The 19,327-nt window shown below is 37.0% G+C and overlaps 1 protein-coding gene across 2 annotated transcripts in view; it reads left to right on the top strand.

Annotated features, from left to right (window-relative positions):
* The first annotated feature begins 3,763 nt into the window (after positions 1 to 3,763).
* GAS2 (growth arrest specific 2) overlaps positions 3,764 to 19,327 on the top strand; it is a 122,378-nt gene continuing 106,814 nt past the window's right edge. The window contains exons 1-2 of one of the 2 annotated variants that reach the window (XM_080643008.1): positions 3,764 to 4,048; positions 11,707 to 11,871. In XM_080643008.1, the coding sequence (XP_080499134.1) occupies positions 11,727 to 11,871 (145 nt within the window). In that variant the 5' untranslated portion in view covers positions 3,764 to 4,048; positions 11,707 to 11,726. The remainder of the gene's footprint in view (positions 4,049 to 11,706; positions 11,872 to 19,327) is intronic. The other variant, XM_080643007.1, reaches the window with a different exon arrangement.

Below are 19,327 nucleotides of genomic sequence, written 5' to 3' on the forward strand. Positions count from 1 at the left end.
AGCACCTGGGACCCAGGCCTTCGCTCTGGCTTCCGCCTTCCATCTTCGCTCTAGCTGGAGCCTTCAGTCTTCGCTCCAGTCGGAGCGCTGCTCCTGTAGCTCCTTCTGCCCGCCCCCGCCCTCCCCCTCATAGCAGGTGTCCTGCCCTACCTGGCCGCTCTGCGCCTGCATGCGTGCTGCCCAGAGGCCTGGAGCATCTTGGGGGTGGGGCTGCTCCCATCTTTGTTGGGTTAATTTGAATACTCACTCCTGATTGGCTGGTGGGTGTCATGAAGTGATGGTCAATTTGCATGTTTCTCTTTTATTTGAGTAGATATTCATTCATTCAACAGTTATTTATTGAGTGCTTACTAGATGTCCAATGATATTCTAGATGCTAGAGAAGACAGTGGTTCAAAAGAAATACAGGGTTATTGAAATAAAATATTTTATATTAAACATTCATATTAAATTTGACCTTTTTCTAATTAGAATGGCACATACATTTATAAAAGATTTAGAAACAAACCACACAAATATTTAATGAAAACCTAACTTCATTTAGACAAGGAAAATCACACAATAGTATACGTACATTACAAAGGATATTTAAAACTAGATGAGATAAATGTCATATTGCATGAAATGCTTTCCATCTACCCTCTGTGTAAAAATTAGAAGGCATATGCTCATATACAACACACATTTTGTGAAAAATATGAGCCGCACAATAGGGAATGGATACCTATACTAGTGTTATGTTGTACTTATAAACTTTAAAGTTTTCCTTTGAGAGTGAAAATCGAGTTTTTAAGTTGGATATACAAATGAGAGTAAACCTTGAACTCTCCCATGAAATTTCTGTCATTTGATTCATTCTTTGTAGTGTTACATATGAATGGTGATGAGAAGTATTAACATTTACTTTTTATCCCTAATGTTATTTACAATTACCATACTAGGACTTATAAATCCTTTTTGTCTGACATTTAAAAACATATTTCAATATATATATCAATTCAAAGCCTATATTATGGTCCAAGATGGTAGGTAGGGAAAGGTAAACATAGTTTTCATTACTGATAAAGTATTTCAATAAAAAGGAAATAAGTGTTTTCATTTATTACATTGCTTCATATATTTCTCTGGCACCATTGCAGGTTTTTATACTGCTTTCCATATCATATTTCTCACTGGGTTCTAACACTTGCTCATTTAATAGCCCTCTTGAAGCTATTTAGGAACATAAGAATGCCTTGCTCACCTTTGGAAATTTATTTTACTTTAACCCAGTGTCTATTTCCATGTTTTTAAAATTATTTCAAAGTGTCTTCTAATCTTGATCACCTATTGAAAATTTGCTGGACTTTCCAGAAGAGGTGAGGATGTATATATTATTTAATGAAGGAGGGAGAAAAGAAAGAAAGAGAGGAAGAAGGGAGCGAGGGGAGGCTAACTTATAGTTGGGGGTGGGGGATGAAGAACTTTATTGTTTATTTTAAACCTATATAAAGATATATACTTTTTGAGAGAAAAGGCACAGCTCATATCCGAGACAATGTTGAAGGTGTGCAACATCCCCAAACACAGAGTAACCTAGAAACTTTCAATATTGAAGTCCTCTTTAAAACTTTAATATTTAGATGATAAAAAGAAAAACTAAACTACATATTTCTTTAAATCTGGCTCGGCTTTTATTTTTTGTGCTGTCAAGGTCAGGGATATATTTACACAATTTTCACCTCAATAGGTGAGGCATTTGCTTTCAGTACCTTCAAATCAGATCAGGGAAGATAAGCTGGACCAGGGCTTCCCAAGATGAACATGTTTAGGTTGAGAGAGAACAAAGAAAGACCATTCTTGGATAAAAAATGTATCTGACAAATGTATTAGTGACTGATTGGAAGACATAAATAGAAATTTGATTTTGAAAAATACAAAATCAAATGGGAATTGTTACAAATTCAAATTAAATTAAAACATAATTTTGATGCCTCTTTAGAAATCTTTTGTATTACTTCTCCTTTGCCACCAAAAGAGATTCAGCACAACTCTCAGATGCTAAGGGAGAAAATGCACATTTCTCCTAGTATTTTCCTTTCTGCTCTTGCTCAAAAGACAGGAATCTGATGTGATGCATAATTCAAAAGTAAAAATTCCTGGAAGAAAGCAGCATTGGAGGGAGTAATTTGAATGATGATGTTCTCCCAGTGCTTCTGCAAGCCTCCCTATTTTCCCAAACTGGGTTTAGCATTGTTCCTGAGTCAGTACAAACATTGATATACACTTTGACAAGAATATGGAACAATATGACAAGAATATTTACACCTGGAAAGGTATAGGATGTAAGATTTTCAAATCCAAGGTGTTAGATTTTTGAACTCTTATTTTATACCCTGAAGATACTAAAATAATGTTTATTGGCTGATGATGTTTGATCATGAAAATTTATCTAGGATGTTTGACCTTTTAACTTAAATCGAATACATTTAGAAACTCACAATACTTTGTTAGGGCTCTTGAAATATCAGATTTGGTTACTTTGGAAACATTTTTATTATTTAGAATCATTTCCTCAAATTCATCTGTAACCTGTTCTGTATGATTTGTTCAAGTTTATGTACATCCAAGCAGTAATATAGGCCTTTACATAATGCTGTTTCTCTTTAAAATGAGGTGGCTCTGGGAAGCCAAGGAACTTGGAACTGATAGCTGCAACACCACCTTGAACTAAAGTAAAAAGGTTGGGGGGGGGGGTCAGTCAGTGCCACCAAACTTTTCAATCTGTTTTGTCCCCTTCCGCACTATTTGTACTGCCTCAAGCAAGTAACGGATGCGGTGTCTAGATGTTTCAGAGCAAATAGCCACTTCCAGATGAAAGCAGTAATAAATGCAACATGCATTCTTTAATGATATCTAAAATTATCCAGGTCACTTCGCTATTGTGGATCTACAGGTAGTTTCTATTTGGGGGGTAGGGGTGCGGTGGGGGTGGGAGTACCTTACTACCTACTTAAAAACTGGTATCCATGAGAGAATCAGAATACTGTGTGCCAACGCCATCTTATAGAGGGGATGGAGATGCACGTGAATCGGATGAACATGAAAACAAAACAACAACCAAGTGTAATACTTTTCATCTACGCTCCATGGAAGTGGTAACCCGAGGCGAGGAGGACACTCAGCCAGAGGTCACCTATATATTAGCGGGGAAGCAGACACTTGAACATCTGTCCAGTTCACAGCAAGGCTTTCCATCTCAGACTCCACGAACTAATAAACAACAGTTGGGGAGCACTGTCTGTGACATTCCACATCATGCTGAGCTGAGGCGGAGAGAAAGAAGGAGGAATTGTATTTCCTTTTGTAAAGCGAAAACAGCCCTAAGTGCAGCCTCTTCTACAAGCTGATCTTTAGAGAGACGTGCAAGAAATCCAATTGTTCAGTTTGGAACGAAGAGTGGCCGAAGTTACTGGAAAGCTCATGCTTCCCAGTCTGCAAAAATCGCTGGCCAGGAAAGCACAACTTTTCCAACACCCCATTTTAATATTGTGCTAAAGCCATCGACTCTGTTAAAACCCTGGAGTTAAATATGATCCCCTCCCCACCCCCAGGCCCTTTCCCTCTTAGGTTAGTGTTTGGGGGGTCAAAGAGGGGGCTGGAGCTTGGCCCCAACCTCCGAACCGCTGCCAAGGGCTTGTAATACAATCTCTCCCCGTTTGAAGGGTAAATCAGTGTCAATTGCGTTGCCGTCCACCAGAAAAAGTAAGCATTTGACTTCCGCTCGGTCTGTGCGGACTGATGAAATGTAGGAAATCTGTTTCTGGCAGGGGGAAAGATCGTTTTCCCAAACTGCACCAAGAGGAGCCATCAGAGAAGTATGAAGAGGGGCAGCGCGGCGGGAGCTGCTGCCTGTGCCGCCCGGCTGCTGGGGTGCGGACCGCTGCTGCCGCAGGACCTGCTCCGGGAGGGGGCCGGGCCCCAGACGCTGCGGGAGCCGAGCCGGGAGCCCGGGCGCCTCTGAGAGCCGCCAGCACCCAGCCACCAGCAGCCAGCTCCGGACGCGGGGGTGAGCGGGGCGGGCGGGCGGGCGGGGGCAGCCCTCCCAGCCGCCGCAGCGTGCGCGCTCCGCAGCGCGGGATGGCGGGAGGCCCTGCTTGCGGAGACTGCGGGGGCGGCGGGGCAGGGGGAGGTCTTTAAAAATAACCCCGGGGACCTGGCCGGGCGGGGTGAAGAGCTGCGGACCGCTGGACGGGCTCTGGTGCTGAGTGGGTGGTCACTGCAGGGGGCGCCTCTCTGAATCACGGGACACAACCATGTGTTCCTCATCCCTATTGTGGACCAGCCCCAGGGACCGCGGCGCGAAAAGCCCGCTGGGGCGGCTCAGCCAACCAGGGACAGAAGTGAGGGTGTCTAATTAGCACATCGATTATGAATGCACACTGACGCCTCCCGGCACCAGGGCCGCTGTGATGCACGCTGTTATTGGGGTGGGGGAGCGGAGTGGGGCTGGCCTTTAGGGATTGACCCTGAATGTTTTGCTTGAGTCAGAAGGCCAGGATGGGAAGAAGAAGGGTGACACGTGTGATTTGGGGTGAATCTCTGTTTTCCTTGATGAGTTTGACAGAGTTGAGCTTTTTCAAGTGAACAAACAAAGGCTGGCCTGTGAATCAAACCCCCTTTGGGAATAATTCGCGAAGCATTGTTCTCTTTGAGTCCACAGAGCAGGGTTTTGGAATCTGGAATTGTTTGGGGAGCAGAGGAGACAACTTTGTTTTGAAGGCATTAATTATTTTGGCAAAGTTACATTGTATCAGCCCAGTGAGGTAAATGGCCAATAACCTAGCCCAGCGTGCGAAGTTTCTACTGTTAGAAAGGAGAGGGAGCAAACGCTGGGCTTAACCATTGTTTTCCACACTCCAGCACAGTTGGGGGTGGGGTGGGTTGCTCAGTACTTTCCTCCAGGTAACCTTTTTGGAAATCAAAACCTTTACCCTCCCCACCTTCTTCGTCTTACTCCTCTCCCCTCCTTCACCTTCCTCCTCTTACATATAGATTTGCAAAACTTTTCTGTTCCTCTGGCAAACTCCGCCCTCTCCCCAAGAACCCTCTCCAACAAAGCTAGATCAGTTGTGTATGGGAGTCTTATGCAGAGGAAATAAGATCTGCTTGTGCACAGGAACACCCATTTGGCCTCCCAGTGTTAAAATAAAGGCCCAGGCAGGTCGGATGTGCCAGCCGGGCAGGGGAAGTCCACCTTTCCTCTCCACCTGTCCCCTGAGATTCACAGAGGCAAGGCTGAGAACAAGCCCTTGTGCTCATTGCTTCTTTCCCCCCAACCTCTTCGCTGTGTGGACACTGATTAACTACAGCTGGGATCTGGTGTGCCCAGCCTGTCTTTGAAACCCATCAATGAGTTCCTTCTCGAGGAATGCTCCCCCCTAACGGTGGAGGGGGAGGTGGTGGCCGTGGTGGTCCTCTCCAACATGGGCGTCCTGGTTCTGACTGCCTAAGAGAAGGTAAGGGACAGATGCTGAGGCTTGGGACCTTGTAGCCTTCACCCATGGCTCTCTGCATCTGAAAGGTAGCTTGGATTTCAACCTGTATGCTACTAAACTTTTGAGCTTTTTTTCTTTACTTTGCGGCTAAACACCATACTTTTGTGATGTGGACTGTGCTTTATTGGGAAATAGATTCACTTGGCAAAACTTATTTCACCTGGTGCAAAAGGTCATGTGGTTGCCACTGAGTTTCCTAGTATCTTGCTAAGGAATCTTAGTTAAAACTTAAACTTGCAGGGGTGAAATGGCAGGTCTTTCTTGTATTAACCCTAAGTATGGGAGGTAAGATTTTAGAATTCTGTTTCAAGGCTATGAGTCTGCATAATAGACTTTTGGAGTCTATAATGGAAGGCCAAAGTTACCTTGGTTGAAACCAGGTAAGGAGGCTCTAGCAATTCATGCGCAGAGGGAGTTTGTTAAAATTGCAGCTGATGTTAAGGCTATTTTGGTATCTTTGTGGTTTTGATATGGAGGCACAAATAGAATCTCACTGTTTCTTTGCATTTCTCCTGAGCAACTATCAAGGTTTTCTACTCCATGTTTTCTGATTAGAGGAAATAACTGGGGTGAAGGTAAAACATATCTCTTGTTAAAGTGAGTAAGATGCATGTAATTTTTGTCTTAAACATTTTCAGGATCAATTCAGTTGAGTTTTTGTTGATGTTCTCCCCTTACATGAGAGAGAGTAGAAAACTGAGAGCTGTCAATAACATTATAGTTAAGAAAAACAGAAATCTTTGCATTACAAACAGCATATAAAAAACAAAATCTCATGAAGTGAGGTTTGCCTAATCAACTTGGATGAAATTTTGCTGGAAATCTTTAAATATTCTAATTGACTTATGAATTTCAGGTGGCTTTCTATTCAAATTATGTTCCATGTTAATCTGGTAGGGGTCCAAAAACTTGTATTAAATTGTTTGGAAAAGTGGTCGAGCAGAATTAAGAAAAGAAAAAGAAAAAAATCCCTAATGCCTAGAAATCAGTTCCCACTCAGTCTTAATATTTTGGTCATGATTTAAGAAGGAATTATTATTGCAGGCATATCATTAGTTGATTCAAGACAAATCATCATGGGAGTCCAGGTAAGAAAGATTCATGGAGGAGAGTTAGCATTACTTGAGATTGGGCACCAGAAGGATAGGATACTTGCAATGACTCTGTGGCTACATAGCCTTGTTACATTGGGCAAAATATTTTAGGACTCCAATCATTTATTAAGAACCAGGAATTTGACAAAGAGTAAATCTTCTAATGTCCATTTAAAATTTAAAGATATTATGACATAATTAGGAAAACTGTTGAGTGCTGTTTTGACTTTATGCTTGGTGCTTCTTTAATCTGTGGACAAGTTGTTCCCCTTAGCCAGAAGTGGAGGTCCACTTACTTACAAGATCTAGAATTACTTTTATGATTAAATTTTGAGCTTTGATTTTCTGATTAGACTCAGGTTAAGCATTTGCATTCATGGCATTGGTCGAGAATATGTAGCATTCTAGAGAGGTTATTGGTGAGCTAAAATGAGTCACATAGGAATGAAGAACTCAGAATGGTGAAAGAGCCATCCTTAGTTGTTAATTCTTTGAGTCTAGCTTGAAAGATAGCATTTTCTCCTTCCAGATTTTGGGAAGGTGTTTGGCTTGGGGTATTGTTTGTTTGTTTTAAACTTTAAAAGATAGTGTTACTGGCCTATAAACGTTGTTTCTTCATTGTTTCACACCCCAAACACACAAAATGGACTAGATAGAGGTGAGGTCAATGCTGCAGATGAGAACAAGGTGGCCTTTAGGGTGGAGACCCTTCACTGGGAATTCATTAGCATTCTTTGTTTTAAGTGGCCACAGTTAAGGAGTATGTGCAGGGTAGGGAAGGAGTGTAGTGACATCCTCTCACATTTATTTTGGGATGTCTAGCATTCTCCTATCTTAATAGCTTATCTTTAACTGCTGTCAAAAATGAAGTATAATTTGTTAACAAAATTTGTTTTTAAAAATAAATGTAAACTACTCATTTTAGAGCTCAACATTTCATTCATCTTTGAGTTTTCCAATATTTATGATTTTATTTCATCAATACTTTGTTTTCATTCCTCTTCATTGCCCTTTGTCTTCTCTTAGTGACTTAAAGGCCTACAAAACATTCCTACTTTGTTACAGAATTGCTTTTCTTTTTAAAGTAAGTCAATGGAAGTTTCATGTTGGCATACTAGATTTAGCTAGTACTAATTGAATATAAAATATATGCCAACACTGGCATAAATATTTAATCTTAAAGATTATATTTGAGATGTTAGCCTCCATTGTACATACTGAAGAACTCAGGCACAAAAACAAAAAGTCTCATAACTAGAATAGAACAGCTATTAAGTGGATAATTAATAGAGCTAGTGTTTGACCCCAGGACTTCTGATTCCAATTCTGAAATTCCAATTATTATTCATTAATCAGGCTTTTTAGTGGAATCTCATAGCAGACAATAATGATATAATGTTTATCTTATTCTTATTCTTTCCAATCTGTTTTCTATGCAATATTGCAATGCATTTTTTATAACATGTCAACAAAGTCTAGAGGTAGACTAGGAATCATGTTGGTCATAATAAAGCACAATTCTAGGTGGTGTAAAGGAATACTTTATCTTTAGAGTCAAAATTATGAGGTCTTCAACTGGGATTCTGGAGCCACAGACTAAACAGTCTTTACACATATGATATTTTACTTACGGAGTCATTCATTCTTTCTTCTTCCCCTGGGCTAGTTCACGTCTCATCATATTCATAATGGTTATTCCAGAATCACTTCTATGGAAAGAAAGAAAAAAATACATTCTTTGAAGAATTCTGTATTAAGTTTCTGCATGTTTTTCACTTTAGAATTTATTTTTCTGAATTCCAAATCCTGAGGGTTGGCTTATCCATTTTTAGGTAGACCCATAAACCTTGGAGAAGCCATAGTGTAGAGGACTCAAGGCAGCATTGGAGTCCTCGCTCCACTCTCCAAAGCTATTGCCTTTTTTTAGTTCTTACCGAAATCACTTACCAAGCTTTTTACATATTTACATCATACAAATTTTAATGTTAACATCTTTCAGTGTTTTGATATAGTATACAAAAAAAAATGTTTTTTGGTCTCCCAAACTTTAACTTTGTTCTTCAAGTCTAGTGAATCATTAATCATTTCACTTCCCATCTTTAAAAGCTACCCTTTGGCATCGCTTATGGTTTTTGAAAACTTTTGAATGCATTCAAAAGATCAGAACTGATCTTTTTGTTTCGGTTTGTTCTTTGTGATTTGATTCAACGCATCCACACTAATTAAACATTTGTTAAAAATGATAATATTTAAAAAGGTTACAACCTGTAGTGATCTTTTTATGTTGGTGATACGAATTTGTTTGACTTTCGTTCACCCCATTTTAGTTATTTCAATGGGAAACTATTCACCATGGAATAATTCTTCCACACTCCTGCGAGCTGGGTTCATTCCCATGTTTCTTATTCATGTCTCGGCCATATCTAAATCCAAGACCTCCATGTAGTGGCTGACTTTCAGTTGAACCACAGATGGTGACTTAAATTATGAAAAAAAAGCTTCAATTTGGATTGAAATCCCATTTTTTTTTTCAAAAGGGACTTAAATACAATTCCTATCCATGACAGTGACTTTAAGTGCCAACCAATTTGGCGTATGTTTACTTGCTTATCTCCTATTGCATGTTGATGACCCACTAAGCCTTCTTTATCTCATTTTAACCTCCTGGTAAAATAAAACTTTTTTAATGGTTTGCATATAGTTTCAATCATATACAAAGCAGCATAACAAAAATTGCTTAATTGCTCCCACTGTTTTTACTTCATGATCATCTATAAATATTAGAAGATAGTTTGAATTACATGTCTGGCAAAATACAGGGCAGACTCCATGAGAAATAAATGTGCCACTGTCAAGAAAATAAAAACTTCACTGTTTAGAAGTATTGAGGGGAAGGATTGTGTCCCTCTGACTCACTGAAACTGTTACATGCCATTAGGCTTACTGTAAACTATCCCTTGATGAATTCTTTGTTGGACAATGAGCTTAAGAATCTGAGGTGTCTTCTTGCTTTTACTGAGCAGAATAGGACTCTGATGTTTAAATGGAAGTTGCAGAGCACATAATAGGATGTAGCTAAAGTTACTGACCTACCACATCTCACTTTCAGGAAAGTAGTGGGAGAGATTGTGTCTTGAGAAGAAAGGCATTTTAGAGGTAACCCTTTTAAGATTTCCATTAGTTATTTAAATATATGAATCATGTGCTTAAATGTAATATTACTTAAATGTCTGTTTCTGAGGCCAGCTAGCCTATAGGAATCCTAACCAGCTACAGGGAGATGTTTTGTTTTTCTGGGACTAGACCTATTTTTTTCAAAGAACTGGGGCAAAAATGTTTTGGGTTTCTGATATTTAATGACAGGATTTGGAGAAAATTTTAGGATTTTGTATGAATAATGTGATGATTAACTACAAAAGAATAGGCGATGATAATGTTCTGTTTCCTATAATGATAATTTAGTAACATATGTTTCACATTTGCACTGTTTTACTATGGATAACTAGATATGGAGATATTTATAAAAACATGTTTTCAAAGAAAAATTATGGCCTTTTCTGTTTGCAAAAATGACTCAAAGGCATAATTGCTTAGAAATGCATTTGTTTGTGCTTTTAAATTACATATTTATGACACCTTTTAGGTGTTTATGCTCCAGCTGTCTTTTCTAATACTATAGCAAAATGTTTGGGAGATGTTCACATTTGACATTTTTCTAAACACCAGTATATTATAATGTTTTCAAAAGCAGTCTTTAAAAGACAAAAATTATCCTATGCTAAGAGAATTTGACTTTGAGATTAACTAGGAGGGAATACTATGTAAAGTTTCAAAGAATAAAACTGACAAGAGTATATATACACTTGTATTGGTAACTTTAAAATACCATAATTATTGAAATATAGCTGAAAACCCCATTATATCATAAATCTTACCTCTTGCCAGTTGTATTTTCATTTTGGTTCAGTTATCATGCATTTAGTTACTTCTTATGCACTATTTGTGTGCATAATAGAGACCTACACATTGTTAAATGTATGAGATTCTTACCTTAGCTGCTTCAATGTTACTTCTACAGTCTTAGGTCATATAAATAATGCATACGAAAGTGCTATGTTCAAGGCCAAGTATATATTCAAACAACTTTTCTACAACCCACCCAGGGGACTGTGATACCTATGAGGTGACCAGGTTAATGAAATCACCTTTAACTTGGTAGATTTAAGATATTTAATCACTTCTACTCAAAAGATGGTTGCAAACAAAACCTAGGGTGCAAAACACATAAAGTGAAAAGACTCAAAGTAAGACAAAAGAAAAATTTGTGGCAGTATTTGTTAGAACGATTGGGTTATATTTTGTAAAATGTGTCATTCTGGAAAGAATATGAAGACTCAGGTTTAAGGATGACAGTGCCATAATCTAGCTGTATGATCTTGGTTAAGTCACTGATCCTATATGGTTTTTATTTTCATTAACTGTAAAATGAGAAAAGTATAGTAAGGGACTCTTTGAAAACACCTTTTACCCTGTCTCCCACCCAGTTCTCTGAACTGTAAATCCATGATTGCTCAGGCATCTGCAAAGAACCAAGTATTGTGCTTAATCCCATACGTAATAGTTTTAAGGGTAGTGACCATATGTTTACAATAAATTGTGCAAACATTGTCACTGCTAGCACTCATTCCTAAAGTTCTGTAGAAATCTATGGTTTAAAAAATTAAGCCAAACAATGGGGATTTACAGTTTGGATGCTGAAATTTTAATTAACAACTTTGAGTGGAATTTCTTGTCTTAGAAGCGGACTCTAAATATGATGTTTGACATAAGCTTAGGGCTAGCTGTTTGATATATCTATTTGACCTTTGATTGCTGCTATTTTCTACCAACTGGCTCGTCAACAGTGATAGGACCAGAAAAGATAAAGCAAATAGTGTTTCCTGAGGGTTAATAATTAATAACCTGACCTTTCATCAAAATCTCTATGGATCTGGTTCCTTACTTTGTCATTGGCAGCAAGATGTTAACAAGAGAGGTCTGTATAAAAAGCAATTGCTCTTTTGTTTCCCAAACAGGTATTACAAGTGCATAAATAATGTGCACTGCTCTGAGCCCAAAGGTACGCAGTGGACCTGGCCTCTCTGATATGCATCAGTATAGCCAGTGGCTGGCCAGCAGACATGAAGCTAATTTGCTACCGATGAAAGAAGATTTGGCCTTGTGGTTAACCAATCTATTAGGTAAGGTTATAAGATATCATTTTGTGAGCAAAGATAACAGGGTTGTTTTTTTTGTGTGTGTCTCTCCCCCTTCTCCACCCCCATATAGTATCCTTCACCTAAGCATGTGACAGCACCTTGGAAAGAAGGATTTCATTATTTGGGTTTTGCATCTGGGAAACCTGAAGCATGTGGAAAATTTAAATGAATTTCCCAATGTCTCTCGCATTAACTGTGCTTCGTACTTCCAATATCATGCATCGAACTATGGAAATATGTGGTCAAATTGCTATTTCATCTATATGCCAATATGATTTATGTTTCACTTTTCTTTTATGCAATGGACCAACCTGACCTATTCTTTGGACATCGCACCTAGGCCATAGTCTGTGAAATCTGACTTCTAAAACTAGATTGCTTTGCCTTACATTTATAGCACATCTTCTGAAACTGCTAACTACCCAAACTCTAGAATGAATACATCTATCCTTTGTCCAAATGAGCTGACTAGAGTCATCTAACCTTGAGCTAAAATTTTTCTGTTCATTCACTTCTGTTTTTAGCTACACTTCCAAAAGTATTATGTCTGAGAAAAATGCTACCTCATGCTAAGTCTGTCTCTTTTTAAATTCTTATTGTGCTGGCATAGTCATAGGATAAAATTTCAACCATGTGCATTTTTTAACCATGTACATTTAAAGAATCATTATATATAGAAACACTCTTTTTACAAATAGTTTTTCACAGAGAGCAAAACTGATTTATGACCCGGGGGAAGGACCCTTATACACATAAGATATAAGATTTGAATATCGAGTAAAATATTATTTGTATGATACTTTATCACCTGCAGAAAGGATTTCACCAACCTTATTTTATTACTTAAAGAGAAACTAAAGAGCTTAGTGAGAAGCACCTTGTCCACCTGAAATCTTAGTGAAGTTTGGAAAGGTTTTAGCACATTTTAGCCAGATTTTCCTTTCTTGCACCATGGCTCAGGATTTTTCATGGCTTTTTTTTTTTTTTTTTTTTTTTTTTTTTTTTTTTTTTTACTTTTTCTCACTGTGTATACACTAGTTTGACAATTCTCTGTAGTGTAACCAGAGCTACTGCATATGAATATGCCAAGGAGGAACTTTTATCTCCATCACGTAGAGGGAGTCAAGTTAACCTAAGCAGGTGGATTTCCTCTCTTTATGTTTGTCCTTCCAAGGTTCACTAATGATTGTTACACGAGTAACTTATTATTCACTTTGAGCTGTCTTCAGATATGGCCTTTCACAAATACGGCAGTATAGAATGGAGGTTAAGAGAATAGGCTTGATAGGGATTGCCTGTGTTTGAGCCCCAGAACTGCCACTTACTACCAACATGATATTGGGACAGAAAACCTTCCCCTCTCTGTGCTTCAGTGCCCTCATGTGTCACGTGGTGATAATAGTAGTGCCTACTTTGTAAGGATGCAATGGGATTACATGACTAAAATAGGTATGCTGCTCTTTAGAAAGTGCCTGACATATTGTAAGTACTATGTGTTGTTGTTATTCCAATTATATAGTTTAGAGATACTGTTAATTTTGTGGATATGTTTGTTTATTTATTTATTGAACAAATATTTGAGTGTGCCGCAGCATATACTATTAGTTTAGAAAATATGAACACTGGCATCAGAAGGCTTGAATTCAAGTCTCAGTTCCACCACCTCCTAGCTCTGTGATGCTGGGCAAGTGTCTAAATGCACCATGCCTCTGTTTTGTCATCTGTAACGTAGGTATAATACTAGTATCAACCTCGTAGGATTGTTGGCAATTTGAACGAGATGATCACATTTAGAACAAGGTCTGGTGCATAGGAATCAACTAGCTATGGTAAATACGTGCTGTTGTGATATTAGTGGTCCAGACACAGTCTGCTAAGTACTGGAGGGTGGAGTGGTGATTAAGAATAGACAGAGTGCCTGTTCTTAGAAACATTGTAGCAGATTGAAAAGGAAACATTAAGTAAGTAATTGAATAATTCATTAATTGGGCTTATTATAAACACTAAAAGATATAGGTTGCAATAAGAGGTGGGAGTCCTGCAAAGGATTGCTCGACTTAGGGAAATCTTCTTTAGGAAGTCTAGTATTTAAACTGAGGACCAAAGAATGATTAATAGCGAGCCAGACGAAGCATGTGAGAAGAGCCTGGTTGGAGGGAATGTCTTGTACTGAGGTAGAAAGGAGTTTGGTACATTGGAAAAACGGAATGAGGACTAGGGTCAACAGTGCAGGTCAAGAGAAGGTGAGTTTCATGACACATGTAGGTACTAGATTATGTTAAAAAACATTATAATTTATTGTATGATCAGTGAGGAACCATTGAGGCTCCAGATAGAGGGAGATGGTGATTAATTAGAATATAGCATGATTATACAGGTATGGTCCAAGGTCCCATGACTTGTCATCAAAGCCATTTTATTTGGTGAATGTGATCATTTACAAAGCAGCTTGATCAGTGTGAGCAGCCCAAGACAGCCTCAAAGAATAGAGAGTCAGTATGTGTAATGGAAAGATCCATGGAATAAAAATCAAGAGACCTGGCTCGTAACAGGACATCAGGAGACCTGGCTCCTAACAGGATGTCAGGAGACCTGGCTTCTGGTTCTGGCTCTGCCACTCAGGAAACTTGCCCAGAGTCACTCAGCTATCTTTTCTGGGCTCCGTGTCCTCAACCATAAAGTGAAGGGGTTGTAGACAATCTCTGATGTCCTTTCCAGCTCCAAAAGTGTATGTTTCCAAGAAATCCATCTCTTGAGACCCAGTTTGAGATCATCAATATGCATAAACAAGGGAACATCATTTACATACATGAATAATCTTTATTTTAAAGAATCAGACTATTTTTTTTTTTTTTAATGCTAGCAGTTGGTAACACAAATGCAACTAATGGCTTAGGAGATTTCCTCAGAAAAGGAATCTTAAAAGACTCTCAAGATATAGAAAAGTACCACCTTGCATTGACTTAAATTAATAAACATAGATAGTAGACCTCAAGTGACTAGCCTTATGGTAACTTAAAAAGTAGAACAATAATTTGACATTATTTAAAAGTGGTAAACCACTTGTGGAGATAAGAAAACATGTATTAAAATGGTGATGATATGAAGGGGAGAAAACCAATATGGCTCGGTTAGAAGATATTTTTATAACATATATTAGGTACCTTTAGAATTCACATATTTGAAGTCAGTAAAGTACACTTTAAAATTATATATATTTACTGTCCATTTTATCACTTCAGAAATATTTTCAAATTTATGTTAGTAACTCTCAATTATTGCTTTGTAGGTACTTGAAAGTTAGAGATATCTTAAAAGTAGTTAGCTCCAAAGTTGATGCTGTCTTTATATAACATATCTGATTTTTTTTTTTTTTTAGTGAGGTAGAAGTTCACATTCTATAATAAATCTTTTAATTATATTTTTTACCATTGTGATATAGAACTTGTGGAAAGGCTTTCTACTTCTTTTTAGTAATACTTGATCAAAATGTAACATTTTTTATGCCCTTCAAAACGAGTATTAATGATGGTCTAAATTCAGATATTTCTGGTCTTTCATATGAAATATCAAGTGAAAGCTGCAGTTTCTTAAAGAACACTCAATTTGGATTTAGATATTTCTGCTAGATAAAAAATATTGGATAGAGAAGAAAATTATTTCATTGGTCCATAGACCAGTATTCATATTCATATCACATATGGAGGTTTAATACTATAAATTTCAAGTATATGATACTTAATCAGTAACACTAATACATACCACTTTAGTTTCTTGGGCCTGGAATTAAAGGAGCAATAGCAAATTTTTAGATTAAATATTAGTTATGTATAATAAGAACATAGACTGCCAGCTCTCTTGTAAAAAGTTGGGATTTGTTTATGGGCTAGCACAGTGGTCGGCAAACTGCGGCTCGCGAGCCACATGCGGCTTGTGAACCGCGGTTTGCCGCTCTGTTGACTAATGAGTTTGCCGACCACTGGGCTAGAACATCAATGTGATTCGTAAGATCATCATGTAATATTTACTGATTACTCATATATCTTTGGAAATATCAACTGACCTTATTGAAAATAGTTTGTATAGTCCAAGTATGTTTTTCAACAGCTGGCTCCATGAAGCAGTTTTATGGCCATTATTATGAAAAAGCAGCTAAAGAATCCTGAATATCCCTTCATTCTTCACTATAAAATCTTTCTTTGGCCATTGTTCCCTATTATACATTAAATACAAACATTTCATCTCTATTTAAGACCTTCTGTTTTGTTATTTTTGTTCATGAACTAGCTATTTTCCATTTGTTATTGATCTACGTCCTTAGGACATATTTGAACAACAAATAATTATAAAAATACATCTTGGAGAAAAACTTGTCACTTTGAATAAACAACATGTTATTAAATTAACAGTATCAGATTATAGCAAAAACACCATTCAAATAGAAGAGGCACATTCTACAAATGTAGTGATTATTGCTGGACTATTGAAAATTGTTGTTGACTTAGCTTTGAAATGAATGTACTAACATACATGTTCTCAAATTGTTTATTTCACTTGTGTTTCTATGTTTGAAAATGATGATCTACCTTTATCTTTAATTAGTATTTGTTTAATAACACTACATGAAATCACATGGGAATATGTTTTTGAGAAAAGATTATAGTTAAGTAGCAAATAAGTAGACACTGTTCATAAAGATTGTAGATTTTTAAATGTAGGCATATGTGTTTCAATATATGTAGGAACTTTGAGTAAATCATAAGATATATTACAGATCAAGTTTTGCTGAATGGATTTTACTTCCATTTAGAAATGCGTTGTGACAATTGATGTTATGGTGATTTTCCCTTTCTCTCTGACTTTCCACAAAATAAAATTCAGTTGTTATATGCTTAATCTGACTGATACGTAATTTTACTTACAAGTCATTTATAAAAATAATCAGTTTCTAGCATTAAAATGTTAAGTGTCTACTTATTGGTATTGCTGCTGTCTAATATAACTGCTGTCTAATAAATTTTGAACAGCTTTCTTTGCTTTTTATTTTTCTTGAGGCTCTTTTACCAGAACTTATCCTGCAGAGTTCTTATGTTCTTGATACAGTGCATAAAAATTCATTCAGAAAGGTGCTATCTTTTCCCAGTTCAAAAGTCTAAAGAATCAAGTTCATGTTCACAAGTTGACACCTTTCAGAGAAGTTACTGCCCATGTTTTTTTTTACCCAACTTTTCCAACAGAACCAGCTTTGTCTTTTCATGATATAAATGCAGGGTAGAGAGTTGGAATCACTGTGGGGTAAGTGCTGATCTAGGGTTTCAGGATAGAATGAATCATTTTCTACCTCACAACCTTCAGATTTCAGTCTCAAAACACTGACTAATTCGAGTTAAGACAGCAGATGAGTTCCTTTGAGTTCTTCAATTAGAAAAACATCCTGGGATTGAGAGATTGCAGTGGTTTCAAGTAGCGTTGGATTCTATCCGGATCACCTGTAGAGATAAAATATGCCAGTTTTCTTCTGCAGTAAATCAGGTCACATATCAGAAGATGCCTGAATGACATTCTCAACCATTCTCCAATTTACCATGTGCACTGCTGTTCATTTTCCAGTACTGCTATCACTATCTTCAGCCCTAAACTGGTTTTTTGCTTGTTTGTTTTTTCCTGAAGGGCTTTCTGTGGAGTTTGTAAAGTGAAAGAGACAACTAATTAGGGAGAGTGCATTGTAAAAGGAAATAGTCATATATTTAGCAAACATTTACTAAAGTAGAAGGGCATGGTGGGTGACTGAACATAGACCTCTAAACCTAAAGTTAAAGAGCCAGATTCCTTGTGTGACTTTAGGCAAGTTACTTAATCTAAGTGCCTCAGTTTTATCATCTGTAAAATGGATATAATGGTAGCACCCACATCACAGTTTTGTGAGCATATTAAAAAATACATGAATACATGTAAAGTGCCTGGCATACAGTAAGAACTCAAATGTTTAATGTCATTGTTAAATGCTATCATGTCTTTAGGAACCTGAGTTTAGTACTTCTAACTTACTGGAAGGAAAACATTCTTTCTCAGCAAAGTATAAGATAAAAGGGCCCCAGGGTGGCTCCATTTTAAAATACTAAACGTTGATACTTAATCTTTATGGATATTATGGCAAGCATGTGTGTTGATTTTAGTTACTTGACAGATGTTTATTTCATGTAATTGTGCCCTACTATTTTAATAGGAAGTGACCAATGGCATTTTTTAACCAAACTTCCCAATCTTTGTCTACTGGCAAGCTGTCAATCATGACTGAATTGATGGTGTGAAGATCAAAGTCTATAATATAAATTCAGGAAGCAAAGACATTACCTCTAGACTAGACTATTTTAGATTGATCTTCAGGTCAGTAGTCTGTACAACCCAGTGAGGGTCAGTATGCCAAGAAAATTTAAATAAAATATTCATTGTTCTATCTTTTCCCAAATATATCAACAATGTGGAAGATGGGGCTGAGGAAGAAATGATTCTATGGAACAAGAATCCTACTGCTTCTAGTATTTATAACCTAAAGTCTCAAACCAGCTACACACATTAAATATCTGCTTCTAACAAAGATATTTAGCTTTAATGTATAATGCTTACTTGAGAAATTGTAATTAGTTCATCACAGCCTGTTCTAGTGGATTTGTCATAGTTAAATTCAGTTAATTTTATATTCTGTTTTTTTTTAAATACTTTTAATAAGAATGAGACAATATATCAGGCCTTACAAGAATTATGACTGATTTCTTATAATTATATACTACATTTTAAATATATTTTATGATTCTTAATCTTTGGATGGAAAGTACATTACATGTGATGGTTGTTAAAAATACTTCTCTGTCTTGCATTTTTCCTTCATTTGAGGCAGCACATTTCAACTATAAAGTATGTAACAGTGTCTGCTTTAGCCAAAAAAAAAAAAAAAGAAAAAAGAAAAAAAAATCTCACCTTTTGGAGCTATAAAATATACAGAATTGAAAGCTGACACCTAATATATTTTTCATTAGATACAGATGTTCAGTGTAGATTCTTTCTTCAAGTATTCATGGAAGTCAGGATAAAGAAAAATTTTCAGGTATAATGCATACAAGTAAAAATCATACCTTTTGGTAAGCTGATATTAACTTTTTAATAAAAAACATTTTCTTTCTGTAATTTATAAATTCTTTTAAATATTATAATTATCTTGTCACTTAACATTATGAGTAGAATCTCTAAATTGCCATAGAGCTTAATGAAATAAGAATACCTAAAAACCTCACCTAAGTATAGAAAATCTTAAAACTAATATATTTTTAACAATTTAAAGTTTACCTTTTTTTTACCTTGGAATTTAATTGGTAATTTTGAAAATATTTCTAATACTAGAGGCCCAGTGCATGACATTCGGGGTCCCTCAGCCTGGCCT

Source organism: Plecotus auritus (genome assembly GCF_963455305.1).
Source record: "Plecotus auritus genome assembly, chromosome: 9".
In the NCBI taxonomy this organism is placed as follows: domain Eukaryota; kingdom Metazoa; phylum Chordata; class Mammalia; order Chiroptera; family Vespertilionidae; genus Plecotus; species Plecotus auritus.